Genomic DNA, 17,096 nt, shown 5'->3' on the forward strand with positions numbered 1-17,096 from the left:
TCATGTCTGAGCTTCATAAACAAGGAAGTAACAATCATGTTTCTTTTTTTCTCCCTCTTTAACTAAGGATTATCGCAAGAGATTAAGGCACTTTTAAGGTCAAGTAACAGCCAACTTTGAAGTACTTTCTTGCTTCTGGAAGCAAGGATGGACTAATATTCTGATCAGAAAACTAAATATCAATGTCTAAGCAACGTTAGCAGCTGATACTAGCATGATGTGTCTTTTCACCGCAGAACTGATGATATATTCATCTGCTGCATCATACATATTCTGTATCAAAACAGACCACCGGCCTCTCCCTAAAGCTATTGAAGCCTTGTTAGCCTTGCTCTTCTAATATGTTTGTTGGAGAAGGCAAAATGGCAGCTCATTTCAACCAGGGAGCACATGCTATTGGGACATAATCACGGAAACGAATGCAACTCTTCAACAACTAGATTTGAAGATAAACTTGAATTTGTGGTCTGCTGCGGATGTATAACCACCAGATCGATTACCTGCGACAAAAGGTTCAATCTCTGAGATGAAATATGCACGCAAGACAATCATTCAGCATAAATCACCCACGCATGCATGCACGATAACACACCCACAAACACTTCTCTCTCTCTTTCTCTCCCTTCCATCATAGGCTTGTAATAAGCACTACAAAGAAAGTGATGCATTCTGGAATGCAACAAATACAAGCATACATAAAAGGCCGTGCTGTGTCTTCCACGAGGGGATAGCTGTGCCTCATCAAAATTTCATGGATTACTGCCTTGAACTGTAGCCAAAAAGATTTAAAAAAAAAATACAAATCATTTGGAAGAAAAAAAAAAAAAAACAGAAATTACCAATTCATCGAAGTGAGAAAAGGAACCCTAATGAACCCCCTGGTCTTCTCTTTCTTCAGTCCCTAGAAAAGAAGAATTTGAGTGTTGTTCGGTTAAGGATAGAAACAGGATAGAGAAACAAGCAGCAGCACTCACGATGCAGATAGCTAAGCCAACATTGCTGGAGAAGCAACATTTGCAAGGCTTTGATCCTTTGGCATTGTATTCTGATAGCTATAACGTTCAGAAAAATCACTTCTTACTGAATGGCAGACTTCAGATCCAGAAGGCGTGAAAAACACATCAGAAGTTCCATTCTCCGTCCTCAGTGCATCAGACCTTGTTTTCCCTTCGTTGCTATCACTATTGGCACTAACAACAAACTAATGCAGTTTGAAGAATGTAATTAGCCAAATAAACAAGCTTCTTTTTCTCATTATACTCAAAAACTGTAGAAGCAGCCCAAGAATAAGTATTTGATATTAAGACCAGATCATACAAAAGAAATGTGTTGGACTGCAGAAGTGCACATGGAAGATGCAGGAAAATATCAGAAAGATAATGCAAATAATTTCGGCACTGGAATCATGATCTTTTCTCTTACTGGCCTAGGCCACTTCTTTACCCTTCTCCAGGGATGTTTTTGTGTGCTTGGGAGGCAAGGATAACTACAAATCCTTCTTCATGAAATCATCAGGAGTTAAAGAAAAGCAACAGATTGCACTCTCAAATCATTGTGGGAAAAGAAAAAGGAAATCTGAACAAAAATATTATCACCAAATTTGAAGTGAGACCCATTTTCAAATGCTAATTTCCTCGCATCACATGATCATACCAACTAGTACTACACATTAGTACAAGAATAAAAGAGAGAAAATAAAAAAGTCAAAGAACTCATGTAATTCATACATTAGATAAATCTCTAATGTGTACAATGATGATTGTTATATCATCTGTCCGATTCTCATGCTCTAACCATAGTTTATAGGCTTCTCCAATAATAGCAGAACATGCATCCTGGGGATCGGTATATCTAGTCACCTAGAGAAAGAAAGTTAAAAAAGAGAATAGTCAGAACAATTGTAGTACAGAAGCGCATGATCAACTAGTTTAATGATATGGAAGAGTATTCTCCAAGGCAAAGAGAATGCATTGCATGAGATCAACAATCACCTTGCCAAACATAAGCTAGCCAAATTGTGTGCCAACTGTAAAGCATAGCACAAAATCACAAAAAAAAACCTACTGAGTGATTATACCTCCATTACATGTAATAATTAATTAAAACAAGGAAATGCAATTACCGTAAATGTAAGCAAGCATCGAAATAGTATAAGACTTCAATAAAGCATGAGACTCTATAGGGAACAAAGTATAATCTTGTCTCACGCCATAGATTTGGTGTTTGCACTATTTACTAATTTGGATGAGCAAACCTTTTGCATCAAATGCATTCATACCATCTTTCTCAAATTCCTTCATAGCTGCTATGTCTAACTACAATTCCGGTGAGAAATTTGCTTCTCAACCTTCTCTTTTTTTTTTCCTTTATTTTTTAACCTTCTGCTCACCACCTCACAGAGAAAGCTATGGATGAAGGAGCCGCAATATGCTGACACAATCAAATAGGCATATTTCCTTTAGTAGGAGCCTTAGCAGAGATTCACAATTTAATTTCATGTCATGGAAAAGAAAAAAATGGAACTGCTGCTGTTCTAGTTGTCATCTGAACTTGGTAAAAAGATTTTCTCAGGTAGGAAACTTCACAAGATATTGATAATTAATTCCAAATATCTAGGATATGCCAACTTAGTTATTAATACTAATTTGTTTACCTAACGTTTATGATCTATGGTACTAATTTATCAATGCGCTCTAGGTAACATTATCTTCTTTCATTCGTAAACAGAAGCTTCATAATTCAGCTAAACCAGGATTTCAATTCCTGCAAAGTTTGATCAAGATTATATCAATATTTAATTACATGCTGTACAGGATCTAGCTTACAAGAACATTTAACAACTTTTGACCGAGACAACAAAGAAAGAAAAGTTAAAAACAGAGACAGAATACTAGGAGGAAGTAAAACAAGGGGGGCTACTCATTGCTACTTTGACCTTTCCAGAATTTTTAATGTGGGCTAGCATTTTTAGATAAATAACATCAAATGCTGGCAATGACCCAAAAAGCGACTACCTATGAACATGTGAAACTTCCATGTTATAAAAAAGGGGGTAAAAAACTAATTGACTGTCAGATTATGAGGACCATGAAAGGCCTTGGAACAGGGAACGACAAAGAGGAACTCAATGTTATCAAGCTTATTACGTACCATATCCACTACAGTTTGGCTGGAGAGGAACTCAAAAACACCATCACTGGCAACGACAAAGAATGGATGACTAGAGGTAAGGTGAACTGCTGATACCTCAGGAACAGCAACTACACCAATCTTCTCTGCTGTGCTATCCCCCACACTCCGTGTAAATGCCGTCCCAGGATACATTCCGTTCTGAACCCACAACCTTGGTGGATCACCACCTTCAGTCTCTTCATCTCCCCATGTCTGAATTCCAGGATCTTTAAGCCCTTCCACTTGATCAACACTTAAAACACGGGCACCACAAAGTTTAACTCTCTCACATTCATCTTTCCTAAATGGTGTCTGGTCATAAGACAAGTCTTCAGCAACAAGCTTATTCTCTTCCTTAACGGCCAACACCGCCCTTGAATCACCCACATTGGCCACATATAGCATGTCCCCAACAACAAGCACAGTGATAGCTGTTGTACCACTCATGGAATCATCAATATCACTAATATGTAGTTCTTCATTTGTAGCCAAAAATGCAGAATTATAAGCCTTAACAGGATCATCCAACAATGTAGGGTCATTTGATAAAATCTCAACAAGCCTATCTTTGACAAACTTTGAACATTGTGTACCAAACTGCCCATGCCCATCAAATACCCCAAAGAAATGCACATTTGGATTACCCTGAATATGGGTTTTTATACAGTAGCTGTCTTGATTTTCTTTATCAGGGGTTTCAGGATAGTAGCCCCTCTGTGTAACCACAGAATATTCTAACCTGAATTTGTGGGATGGCACGTGATCACATCGGTCAAGATGTCGGCTTTGCTACTTGCTCTCTTTTGGTCCCTTCCAAATGTCTAACATATATTAATACCATATCTTATTGTATTCATAATATAATTAATATATCTGCCTATCTTATCCCTTGTGCCAATATATCCTCACATAATTTATGGTTCTCTCTCTCTCTCTCTCTCTCTCTCTCTCTCTATATATATATATATATATATATATATATATATATGATACTATAAATGACGATATTAATATTTATTAGTACAATGGTACTGGTTTTCTGCCTAACATATTTGCTTGCTTTTAGAGTATATCTTGTAAAATATACAAATCTTGTGTCCACTGATGAGAGATTAAGAGGGTCTTCAAAAAAAAATTTTTTTTTGAGCAAGAGGGTCTTCAATTTTACATTACAATGGCAAGAGATATGGGTTTCATTTGGATTCTAGCTCAACTAATAAATCAGTTTGTGTTTTTTGTTTGTTTTGGGGGGGGGGGGGGGGGGGGGTGGGGGTGGGGCGGTGGAATGGTTACATCTGAGCTGGGGGTGGGGGTAGAAGTAGAAAGTGGGTATATAAATTAAGGGATGCTTAGAGAAGACAGAGAGTTTGGGATAGAGGGAACATGATGGCCTCCATGCTTACATATCCATGCTTGCTCTCCTGACATTATCAAATCTTCAAAAAGAGCCTCAATGAATCTCTTGGAGCTCCCCTATTTGCAATCAATCATCCCTTCTGGTTCAGTTTTAAACCTCTTTAAAAAATTTGTATTATATGTATCCATCTTTCACTATCTTTGCCTGTTAGACCTAAGTAATTAAGTTCAATTGGCAGCTTAGTATTGCTGGAATGACAGCATGGTTATGTCAGCATTATTGTTGCATAGAAGTTTTGGTGGTTCCACTTCACCAAGAAAAGAATCCTAATATAAAATGGATCAGATCTCATGCATGCCTCTAAAAAAAGGGCAAAGATTTTCTAAAAAGGCAGGGGATTTATTAAGTTATTAACTGATTTTCATACCATATCATAGTGCATAGACTTGATTCTCCAAAACCCTTTTCCTTGTGTACCAGTAACAGCTTACTGAATACCAAACAATAATTCTTTACCATTTTTATTGTTACTTACTCTCTGATACTTTTCCAATTTTCTATTTTCTTTTCCCATTTGTTTCTGTTTTCATTGAATCTTAAGCACCCTTATATATATCCTTTATAGGTATATATATATATATATATATATATATATATATATATATATATATATATATAAAGGAATTTGTAGGTGACTGTTGAAAATTTTTTCATCTATCATCTTCGGGGATAATTTAGGTAGAGAAAAAAAAATCAAATGCAAGTGATTAAGCTGAATGTGCAACATTATAATGTATAGTTGAGTTGGGTTTGACTATTGTGTCCACTCATTTGCAATTGACTTATATTCCACGTGATTATCAAACTTTTAAGTGGTGTTTAAACCATTTACAAATGTAATTGCAATGTTCTTCATCTTCTATTATAATTGTTGGGTAGCTTTTTTAGCTAAAATAATAGAGGGTATTAATGTTAAAGATGATTGGTTCGGGAACTTAATAATGAACATGATTTGTTTTGGTTCATATTTCCAATCCGTTACAAGTATAATTGTAGTGCTCTTCAACTTGACAATAATGGAGGCTTTCAATATTGAACAATGTTCTTTTAAGTGCTTGTGCTCAATCTTTTGTTATGGGTATTTGGACAAGTATGCTCATTTACTTTTTCTTTTTCTAGAGTTTTGGATGTTTAATTGATACAATAAAAACTGTGAGTTTTCTACTGCAATATTTTTTCAATAGCTCTTGTATGAATATGAAAACTTTGTTATGGAATACATGATACATACATATAAATATTCATAGGAACCTTCTTATATTTTCTAACTATATTTCCAAAATCTGATATTCATGACTACAGGTTGTTAAACTACGATTAAAGATTGTCTATTGACTGCAATTTCATGACTAAGATAGAATCTAAATTTGACCTTATAGTTGATACATGTTAATTGTTGATTGGATATGGTAATGATTGTGTTATAATGGTATAGTAACAAAGGTAATGATATTTTTGCTATTGTTGTCGTGGTATGGTGTGATTATCTACTACAATACTATTTCTTTTACTTATAAATTTGTTTTCCTTTATAAGTCTGTTGAAAAGTCTGTTGATTTGGTCAATTGACTTATAATTTCATGCACTTCAACTGATTCAATAAATCAATTGCCATGCAGTTCTAATTCTACTATCTTTTTTTTTATAAATTCATTTAAATACATATTTTGTCACATAAGTTAAAACTCCCGCGCTTACCGCGGGCTTTCCCCTAGTTGTTAATTAATCAAGTTACATGGAGAGCAACTACGTGTTCAACTCTGCCGTTATAAAGGAAACGAATCGAGATACATATATGATTATTCAATTTCTGTCATTAACAACTAGGGATGGGCAAAATTATCCACTAACCCGAAAACCCGTCATATCCAATCCGATCCGATCCGAAAATTAGGATATCTGATTTTTATTATTTGATCGGGTCAAAGAGGATCGGGTATCCGCTAAGATACGGGACGGGTTAAGGTCACATAATTAAAAACCCGCGGGTACCCCATCCGCCCCACACATATATATATATTTTATTTTTATACACATACTATAAAATAATAAGTTGGAACTAAATAAGTAATTTTATTGAACAAATTGCATTACAAATATGAGATACTATAGTTTATTTACAAGATTCATTTGTAGAGGTCATGATCTTATATTTTATAAAAAAAAGTTTAATTAATGCGGAACATATATATTAAAATTTGGGCTACTTATTTCAAACTTTTATTGATTTTGAATTCTTTTAATTTTTTTTCTTTATCTTATATTCTCTTCACATGTTTGTTTCTTGGTGGAAAACCTTTTTTAGGAAAAAAATTTATTAAATCTTAGATGAATGTGTAAAATATAAAATTAAATTGGTATAAATTATTATTTTTAAAAAATTAAATGATAAATAGGGCGGGGGGCGAGTACCCGTTGACCCGACCCTATCTCAGCGGGTACCCGATTATAGGGTACCTGCTGATATGCGGAGCGGGTAAGGGTCAAAAAATGGCTGACCCACAAGATACGAGGTCGGGTCAGCCAAATGGTGAATGGGACGAGTACCCGACCCGCGCCCACCCTTATTAATAACGCCAAGATGTACTAAGTCACTAGGACAGGTAATCGACTAAGTCATATATTTATCTCAATTTTTATTTAGAGTTTTTAGCGAATCGGTGCCTTATAGACATTTATTAATACGCCTAAATTATACCTAACCTCACAATACTCTGTGAATATACACGATAACAATTATTACCCCCCTTAATATGTATACACTTTCTCTAACTTACTTTATTTATTAAAAAAAAATTGATGCCCGAACTATATTTTAACAAGTACCAATTGGACATTGGTTAGATAGACCCTTTTATTTAAAAGGGCTGATTCTGAAAGGCCCTTTTTTTTCGTTACCCCTTCTCCCGAAATTTTATTCATTTAGTAAGGTGATCGACAAATGCATTAATCCCATGTTTAATTTCTAGAGATGAAAGTGAAATTTTACACGGCTAATTATGCAGTGCATTTACCTTAAAAGATGGCTTGAATGAAACTTGAAATTTTGTTACACTATTAGATTAGACATAACTAGCAAATATTTCGGATATAATTAGTGGGATTAATCTAAAGTTTGAGGATGATGTCAGAGTCACAAGTCAGAAGCCATGAGTGATGCTTGCGTGGAGCAATCAAGAGAGATTCAGGCTATAGAAGACTGATCAAGAGCTTTATGAGATGAAAAAACAAAAAACAAAAAAAAGAAAGAAAGAAAGAAAAAGAAAATGATAAGAGGGCATGAGAGAACATGATGTGGCGTGTAAGGTTTTCATTCAGATCGAGAGATTTGCTCTGGCAATTGGTCACAGGGCAGGGCTCGAGGCGAGTAGCAAGGAGTGATACAATTATTCACTGTATCTCTCTGGCTTTCTCTCTTTTTCACTGTCGTATGCACATAATATTCTCATGGACAAAATATACATATGGATGATGTGTTTTGTCTGTGTGGGGGCAGCAAGCAAAGAAGCAGTGTGATGAAGGATATGTGTAAAAGCACTTGAAACTTCTAACATGTCTTGTTTGCTTTCAAATCTTTTTCATGGAGAAGCTTTGCATTGCACCTGCGACTACGAGCAATCATACATGCATGGTGGGGTATCGCTTTTATCTCTTTTGTGAATTAGAGTGCGAGATTGTGTAGGATGGGGAGTGACTAGCGTTCCATTTTACTACTTTTAGTAAGGATTACTCATGCAATATATAAAGAATTCTTGCATTGCTCTCATCCTCAATTACAATAGCCAAAGATTGTGGAATATCAAGTTACTAGTTAAGGACATTTTAATTTTGCCGTGCGTGCAGTTTTAAAATTTTTAAGGTACTTTCATATATTCAAGAAGGCGAGAAACAAAAAAAAAAAAAAAAAAACACAAACCTTTTGCTAAAATATTCGGTTTAATTAGTATGATGGTAGGAGCACCTAACTCTATAAACAGCAGAGAGGGAGGTCCCAAATTCTTTTTGCTAAAAAATCCATTGTTTGTTCCATAGCAACAGTATTCAACTCCATCCAAAGTTGACTTGTGCCCTTTTTCCTGTCATTTTCTTTCATGACTAGCTTTCACAACTCGCAAGTGAGTGGGAGGTTAACAAAGTAACTAGGGGCTTTGATTTCGACACAAAAGCTTGCAAAAAAGTTCAAGAACTGAAGGAGTACGGTGAGGGCTTGGACAATTTCTTCCCAAGGAGAAGCCAGCCAGCCCTTATCAATTGGCAACTCTTAGAGTTCAAAGAGTGGTGGGCAGCCACAGAGAGCACAATTTTTTGTGCGCATGGTACAGTTGCACTCACTTGCGCACATCTGAGTGCTCAAATTTGCAAGGATAGAAATTACTACTACTATTATGTTTTCTCACTTAATATATTCCACATGTGTGCAATTGTACGCATGCAAGCATGTATGGCGGCTAAAGTCACTTGTAGCCCTCTAAACCCTTGTTGATCAATTGCCTTGGCCATTTATACAATGTCCCTAGTGTAGTGGGGACTCGATGTCCACGACTTTTATCTAAGTTTAGATTAACCATGGCCCTAGTGTGTCTTGGAGGAAGGACACAAGTTAGATTATGTGCAGTTTTGTGGGACCTTTGATGGTGGTTGTCGGGCATATTAAGCCCCTCTTAGTGGGTCCAAAATCGTAAGTTTGGGCAGTATGATTTGCTTCCAGGGAGATTGAGATTAAAAGGTGACTTATTGGGTCCACCACAAGATTAAGATTAGGCTTCCATAAACATCTGTAAATCTTCTTTTGTGTAACTTTTTCCAATATATGCCCTCTACTCACCCAAATTCAAGCCGACTCTTTCGATATTTGGGTAAGATTTTGTGCAGCTTTTCATGTAAGAAGAAAAGTAGGGATTTTGTGGAGTTTGGTTTTGGACTTTCGAGTAAAGATTTTGGAGCGGTTCAATGTATGATTCTTTACATAGACGTACGTGTACTCAAATAGTTAGCACTCTTATCTTTTCTAATGCGTATTATACTCTTATCGCAGTGTAATTTAGCCATAAATAGAGGATACTACAGCTAAAACAACGTTCATATTTCATTATATATGCTAATACCGAACTGTAACCTAGCTAATTAATTAAATTCGTCCTCTAATCTCCGCTTTGGTCTTTATGGTTGAATAGCAGTTGACCATTTTGGACTGGCATGCATGCATCATGAAGAGATGGAGGGAGATTGGGAGATCTTGGTGGTATGATGTCCATGTCAAAGTCATATATAACTCAATGTAACTGATCAAAGTTATATAGATATGCTGATATCTCAAGAAATTTTGGCATATGTGCTGAATATTAGTGTCAAGAAATATGGGGTTTGGTGGTGCGCGTGCAGCACAAGAGGTCGGATATGTCATAATGTGAGTGTGCCAGCCACCATAAAATTGTTCATGACGCATACATTCTGAATCATTGATCCTGCTCTAAGAACTGCAAATTTTGATTCTAAACTCACAATTTGGCATCATTGTCCGCACCCCAACCTTTCCAACTCTCCTACCCATATTCCACACATGCATGCTTCTTTAATTAGCTCCCCTTCCAATGTCTATCCTCTTAATTTGCTACTACTACTGATTCTACCACCAACTAGTATTTACATGCTACATGCATGTCTAGTAGTATGCTGTATGATGATTAGATATGGTAAGCTTTGTAAGGTGAACTGCAAAAGTAACTTAAAAGCTAAGGGGAGATTTTGTTTTGTGATGAGTAGGGAGTCCATTTCCTCCCTAAAGGGAAGCAATTTATAATCTTCCTTCAATTGGAATGTCTATAGGTTAATCATTTCCCGTAGGGATAATACTCGTATGCCACCAAACAGAAGTAATCACTCATGCATCAGGGCTGCTTTAATGCCAGCTCATCTTGATTTCCATACTGATTAAGCCCAATGCATGCTACCCCCTATCTATCTGTGTATGACTTTATATTTTAGGTGTATCTATCTAAAATATTATTACAAGTATAGCTAGGTGTATAGAGTTTATGCCAATATGTCTAAGCATTTGGGAAATGATCGATAAAGAGTGTCCAACTCTTGTCCGACATTGATTTTAATATTTTACATGTCCAAAAATCACTCTCTCAAGATAATAAATGAACTGAAAGGAATGCTAATCCTTAATTGCTGGCTTTGAAATCCCTCCACTCGACAGAAACCTCGAATAGTTTAACAGTGCATATCCATTGTGTTGTACTGGAAAAGTGATAGTAATGCATAAATGGATGGATCTTGAAAAAGGATATAGTAGTACTATGTGAATGTCGTCAATCATTTGACCTTCAACCTTAAACTACATTGCAAACCCCCCCACCCCACCCCACCTAAAAAAAAAAAAAAAATGGGTCCTTTTTTGAACAAAAGAAATGCCCCAACACCTAATTCATGGATATTCTTGTAATTATTTAGTTGCCACGCCTGATTGCTACTGTTTCTTACGTCCTTGAAAAACAATTGATGATTTCTGGGCACGTCTCTTACCTTCTTTAAATACACACCTGCCCACTTCCGGAAAGACAATGCTATCCTTTTCGACCAATTGTTTTCACTTCAATTTGCACACTAATTTGAGCAGTGGCCATGGGTATGATTATGCAACAGTATTGTCCCTCCCAATCCCATCACCATCACCTCCATCACAGCCTAGGAGAATTCTCAATTCAATGGTGCTCATATCACTCCTTCCTCACCTGATTAGTCCATTGATCATCCAGTTGGTGTGTGATATAATATATACTGAGTTTTATTTGTTGTGTTTTGGCTTTGTGCATCCACTTGAGAACATCTATATAAGGAAATTAAGCTTGCCTCTGCCTAGGAACTTAATTATTGTTGTCACGCATCGAAACGTCTACTTTATAATTATGTCTGTGTTTTTTAAGCTACCGTATCATCAAAATGCATGTGAATCTATCACTAGGTGCTGCAGATCAAGATTACTATATGTATTTATCTACTCATCTAGTAATTTGATGGCCCTTTTCTTAAATTTTCCCCATATTAAAGTTCTAATTGTAAAAGATATATACGAACTGGATACAATATGATGTTCAAGTTCCAAATCATGACTAAGTAGAAGAAATGTATAGGATCCTGGTTTCCTTGCTCCAGAGGAAGAGGAATCTCGTGGCATGCATTTTCTTCTCCAGAGTGGGCAGATATTGATACGACAAGTGATGCCACCTTTTAAAATGCAAAGAAATCATGATGTCAAAATAGAAAGACTATGGTAGTTATACTGTTATAGTACTACTCAAATAAATTCAATTCAAACCCTTCAATCATATACTTGTGTTACACGACAAAAATCCATCACAAGTGCTATATGCATGCTACAAGAAGGCAAAATAAAGTACTACTAACAAAAGCATAAACATTAATTTACAAATGAAATCTTATTAGTAACAACTAATTGCTCTGTTTAGTTAAAAGTTCAGTTGAAAAAAGGACTAATTATTATTTTTTTTTTTGGGTCGTAGCTAAGATGAATAAGCTAGAATCAAATACATAATACATATCTGAGGATGTAGAACAAGAAAATTGCGCGTGGGAATGAATTCTAATTCATGTAGCTGTCTGGAGAACGATCTCACAACACACAAAAATGACCATCATCTTGTATTCATTATGCTGACAATCATTATTCTTGGTTGCCTCACCCGCATGCCCCTCTTACTCTTATTCTCCCACACTCTCTCTTCAGTAGCCCTTTTATGCGTTGCAAATATTGCATGGTCTCTCCAATCTGCTCCATTTCCCCATATCAACTCTCTCTTCTTTCTCTATATATACTCATGGCCCTGTATCCGTTTTGTCACTCCACTACTCTCTCTGCAACTGTAGTCGACAAGACCAACTCATTTGCTAATTTTCTACTTGCACTACTCCCGTTCTAGTTCAATATTTCTTACTAATTAACGAACCCTTTTCATATATCTTGTTTAGTAAGATAAAAATGGCTATGTCTGGATTTGAAGGGTTTGAGAAGAGACTAGAGCTTCATTTCTCTGGCGATGATCCGGTGAACGGAATCAGTCTCCGGCAGCTGGATTTTGAGTCAATAGAGGAGGTGTTGCATGCAGTGCAATGCACAGTGGTATCAGCTGTGGGGAACCAGTATTTTGATGCCTACGTATTATCAGAATCGAGTCTCTTCGTTTACCCTACAAAGATCATCATCAAGACTTGTGGGACTACTCAGCTGTTAAAATCCATCTGTCCATTGCTGCACTTGGCTTGCGATATTGGCCTCACCTTGAGTGTGTGTAGGTACACCAGAGGTAGCTTCATTTTCCCCAAAGCTCAGCCTTACCCTCATTCAAGCTTCAAGGAAGAAGTTATCTACTTGGAAGAGAGTTTGCCTAGCCATCTCTGTTACAGGAAGGCCTCAGTTATGCCTTCAAAGATGTCTTCTCATTCATGGCATGTTTTTTCTGCATGTGATGAGTCTCACATGTTGATGCAAAACTTTGAGAGCGACCATCAAGATTTTTTCACTATTGAAGTTTGCATGACGGAGCTGGATCGTGTTCTCGCTCGTAAGTTTTACCGGCATCCAAACGACGGAAAAAACGGCGACACAGCCGGAAAGGAGATGACGGAGATAACAGGGATTGTTGATATTAATCCTAATGCACTTATTTGCGACTTTGCATTTGATCCGTGTGGCTATTCCATGAATGGAATTGATAATGACCGTTACTCTACCATCCACGTAACCCCGGAGGATGGTTTCAGTTATGCAAGTTTTGAGTTTGTTGGTTCCATTTATGATGATCATAATGCTATTGTGGAGGTGTTAAAGAAGGTGGTGCAAGTTTTCCGGCCGGGAACAATGTCGGTGGCGACGACCAGCACTGGTCATGAAGCATGGACAAAGGTTGCCAGTGCAGTCGAGCCAGTGGGGATGAAATGCAGGAGTTGCACGGTGGACGAGTTCCCAGCAGCAGGCACCGTCGTGTTTCAAACTTTCACACCTCGTCGGAAATAGCTTGTAAGTGGTGGCGATAAAGGGTGGTGGTAGGAGGGTGGTCCAACAACTAGTAGATATGTGGAGAGGTTCAAAAGAGTAAAGGGAGGGAAAGTAGGGGGGGGGCTTTTCTTAGAGTTAGTAACAATTTTTTCTTTCATTTGTTTTTCTTTTTTTGTTTTAAATTAGGGGAGTGGGTGATTCATGGTAATGTCATTGGATTGGATGGTAAATTATGATAATCAATGTGGGGTTGACTTATGTAGAAAGATTGTAGTGGGGGAAAAAATTTGGAGATGAGGCCATGTCCATGAGAGAGAGAGAGAGAGAGAGAGAGGAGAGGCTGATGCGGAAGGAGAAGGGATGGTGTGGGTTCATCATGATATTGCACCCCACTATATGTTTGTCACGCCTAGAAATTTTGAGGTTGCAATTTTTTTTGTAGTGGGGATGATGAAAAGCGCTCATGTTTTTGAGCTTCTTATGTGAAAGAAAGAACTTTGCTACCATCTCTTTCTTCTTCGAGTTCTGATTTTTGCCTTTTGTACGTTGGATCTCTGCTTTCTTGTCTTTTTCAGTCAATAGTAGTAGTGTCTCTCTAATTCTTTGCTAAACTCGAGTGGGTTTTTTTTTTTTTTTTTTTTTATTGATTCTAGTATTGGTCTATGAAAAGACAGAAATCACTACTAGTGTTATTGGCCATTGCCATCGATTTCTTTCCTTACAGGCATGAAGAGCAGAGCAGAATTTCGGGGTCCTACGTACCTCAAAAAAGGGTGAACTAAGCTGCTAACAACAGCAATAGCTAATAGCTAGCATGCATTTGAGAAGAATTTTGGCGTGCAATTTGCATCTTTTCTTTCTCAGCTGTCAGATTTCGTGCCGCATGAGAACGTGCAAATGCTAATGAAATGAAATGCAGGATGTGTTTCTCAGATACCCGACTTGAATATTTTATGTCTCTGTTGGAAAAACGAATTCGAGGCCGCCTGGCCAAGGAGATGTAGATAGAGCTGTTAATCGAGCCGAGTATTTGGCTGCTGAGCTCGACTCGAGTTTAATTCGAGCCGAGCTCGTTAGGAAAACGAGCTTTAAAATGTGTTTGAACTCGGCTCGTTAAATGTACATGTGGCTCGAGTTTGAACTCGAACTCGACTCGTTTATCACAAACGAGTCGAGCTTCAAGAGCTCGAACTCGTACAAATTAACCTTAATAAAAACCTATAAATTTTAATTTTTATAATTTTGATTTCTAAAATGACAAATATGCCCTTCATTAATGAGTTCTAATGAGTTACTCGGGTATTAAACGAGCCGAGCTGGCTCGTAGCTCGACTCGTTAACTAAACAAGCATGTTTTGAGCTCGAGCTTGACTCGTTAACCAAAATTAACGAGCCGAGCTCTAACGAGTTTTCAAGTTACTCGATTGACTTAACAGCTCTAGATGTAGATACAAGTTTAAAAATAACACAAAAAGTCATGTAAATTACTATAATGGGCTTTTTTACTTGAACTCAGAAAATACATACTAACTACTGTCTCATATGTTCTGCGACATGTATCAGAACCGTCATCATGTACGGTGCCCCAACAATCTAGGGCATGAACGTTTTAGGTAAATTGTAAAACTAAAAAAAAAAACTGCAATTAAGCTGCCAATAATTAAAAGGGCAGATATGCAAAGACAGATGGAGTAGTGGTAATAAATTTGGCTGATATTTAAAGCAAATTGAGGAACGGTCTTCGGAGAATTCTCTTTACTTTGCCAACAAAAAGAAAAAGATATGAAATTAATGGCATTTGGAGATAGATAAGACGACTCGACTCCCGGACCCGGTAGGAACATAACATCGACGAGTCAAACACACTTTCCCGATTTTTTTTCCTCGCCTCCCAAGCTCTCCCCAGCTCATTGTCCTCCCTCGACCGTTGGACTTCCCTAAACTCTCTCTCTCTCTCTCGAATTTGAACCCGAACTTTCCAATGGTATATTTCTTCGTCCTCCCTCGTCAAACCCAAAACTCTAGAAAATCTTTATAGCCACCTAATTTTGGCCTATCGGGGAGGATGGCCAATTGGAGCTGCAACACCTCTTGTATCTCCCTCGCTGGCCTCCTGTCTCTCCTCCTCTTGCAGCCCCTCACAACCACCACCTCTTTCACCAATGGCATTCGCGTCAACCTCGTTCCTAAGCCTGCATCCGCCATCCTCTCCTTTCGGGAGGCACCGGCTTTTCGCAATGGCAACGAATGCAGCAGCTCAAGCAAGAAAGATAACATCCATATAGTCATGCCCCTTGATATAAACTACATCCGCGGCACGGTTGCCGCCATTTTGTCAATTTTACAGCATTCGACATGCCCTGAGAACGTTTCCTTCCACTTTCTTTCCCTGCGTCTCGAGCCTGGGATATCCTCATTGATCAAATCCACCTTCCCTTACCTCACTTTCAGAGTCTACCACTTCGATTCCAATCTTGTTCGCGGAAAAATCTCCAAGTCCATCAGACAAGCCTTGGATCAGCCTCTGAACTATGCAAGAATCTATCTTTCTGATATTCTCCCTAGGGATGTGGAACGTGTGATTTATGTCGACTCGGACATAATCGTCGTCGACGACATTGCAAAGCTGTGGGGTGTGGACTTGGGAGACCACGTCCTGGCTGCGCCAGAGTACTGCCATGCAAATTTCACGACATATTTTACGGACACATTTTGGTCCGATGTCAACCTGGCGAGAACTTTTGAAGGAAGAAGACCTTGCTACTTCAACACAGGCGTAATGGTGGTTGATGTTGATAAGTGGAGAAAAGGGGGATACACACAGAAGGTTGAAGAGTGGATGGTCATACAGAAGCAAAGGAAAATTTATCATCTGGGGTCTTTGCCTCCAATTTTGCTCGTATTTGCAGGCAATATTGAGGCAGTGGATCACAGATGGAACCAACATGGTTTAGGTGGTGATAACTTTGAAGGCAAGTGTAGAAGTCTTCACCCTGGACCAATTAGCCTGTTGCATTGGAGCGGTAAGGGGAAGCCGTGGTTAAGATTGGACTCCAGGAAGCCATGCACGGTGGACTACCTATGGGCTCCATATGATCTCTACCGTTCATCTAGAATTGCATTAGAAGAATGACATGCACCATTGATGAAAATAAATAACCAAGGAAGCCATGCACCGTCAGTAGTAAGGTGGGAAAATGTGGAACAAGATTGACGTAGGAGAAATTTATTAAGTTTCTGTGATAATTCATAGATTTTCTTCGGTCTGAATGCACAGACCCCGAGCCAACAAATACGGAGTCAGAGAGAATCCGTCGGCTTTGCCTCTAGAGGTAGGCATTAGCAAGTTTGTTCATGAGTTTACGGTAAGTTGTAAAAATTTTGTTTTATTATACTCTTCTCATGAATGTCGTCCATAGTTTAGTTTGTGAATTGTAGCGCAACAGATGTAAAAGCGCTACTATTTTGTTGAAGCTTCTGCTATTG

At 37.8% G+C, this 17,096-nt stretch overlaps 3 protein-coding genes across 3 annotated transcripts; 2 read left to right on the forward strand and 1 right to left on the reverse strand.

Annotated features, from left to right (window-relative positions):
• Positions 1 to 115: 115 nt before the first annotated feature.
• On the reverse strand, positions 116 to 5,047 carry LOC113735344 (probable protein phosphatase 2C 35). Its single transcript, XM_027262359.2, has 6 exons — positions 5,006 to 5,047; positions 3,151 to 3,960; positions 1,728 to 1,859; positions 975 to 1,201; positions 840 to 901; positions 116 to 500 (listed from the first exon to the last, which is right to left on the reverse strand). The coding sequence occupies exons 1-4, from the start codon at positions 5,045 to 5,047 to the stop codon at positions 986 to 988; spliced, it is 1,200 nt and encodes a 399-aa protein (XP_027118160.1). The 3' UTR covers positions 116 to 500; positions 840 to 901; positions 975 to 985.
• A 7,359-nt stretch (positions 5,048 to 12,406) lies between these two features.
• LOC113735281 (S-adenosylmethionine decarboxylase proenzyme 4-like) lies at positions 12,407 to 13,704 on the forward strand. Its single transcript, XM_027262306.2, has one exon. The coding sequence runs from the start codon at positions 12,594 to 12,596 to the stop codon at positions 13,626 to 13,628; it is 1,035 nt and encodes a 344-aa protein (XP_027118107.1). The 5' UTR covers positions 12,407 to 12,593; the 3' UTR covers positions 13,629 to 13,704.
• Positions 13,705 to 15,675: 1,971 nt separating this feature from the next.
• On the forward strand, positions 15,676 to 16,910 carry LOC113734040 (probable galacturonosyltransferase-like 4). The gene has a single exon (XM_027260354.2). It carries the CDS (start codon positions 15,676 to 15,678, stop codon positions 16,741 to 16,743), a length of 1,068 nt encoding a protein of 355 aa, XP_027116155.1. The 3' UTR covers positions 16,744 to 16,910.
• The last annotated feature ends 186 nt before the right edge of the window (positions 16,911 to 17,096 follow it).

This window comes from Coffea arabica, chromosome 3c (genome assembly GCF_036785885.1).
Source record: "Coffea arabica cultivar ET-39 chromosome 3c, Coffea Arabica ET-39 HiFi, whole genome shotgun sequence".
Taxonomy (NCBI): domain Eukaryota; kingdom Viridiplantae; phylum Streptophyta; class Magnoliopsida; order Gentianales; family Rubiaceae; genus Coffea; species Coffea arabica.

What these genes read in the sequence shown, in the direction of transcription:
- LOC113735281 (XM_027262306.2), top strand. Translation starts at nt 12,594, where the DNA reads ATGGCTATGTCTGGATTTGAAGGGTTTGAGAAGAGACTAGAGCTTCAT.
- LOC113734040 (XM_027260354.2), top strand. Translation starts at nt 15,676, where the DNA reads ATGGCCAATTGGAGCTGCAACACCTCTTGTATCTCCCTCGCTGGCCTC.
- LOC113735344 (XM_027262359.2), bottom strand. Translation starts at nt 5,047, where the DNA reads ATGGTAAAGAATTATTGTTTGGTATTCAGTAAGCTGTTACTG. An exon ending in TATTCAGTAAGCTGTTACTG is followed by an intron (nt 3,961 to 5,005) that starts GTACACAAGGAA and finishes GAGAGCAAGTAG; the next exon opens with CAAAGCCGACATCTTGACCG. An exon ending in ACATTAGAGATTTATCTAAT is followed by an intron (nt 1,202 to 1,727) that starts GTATGAATTACA and finishes AAACTGCATTAG; the next exon opens with TTTGTTGTTAGTGCCAATAG.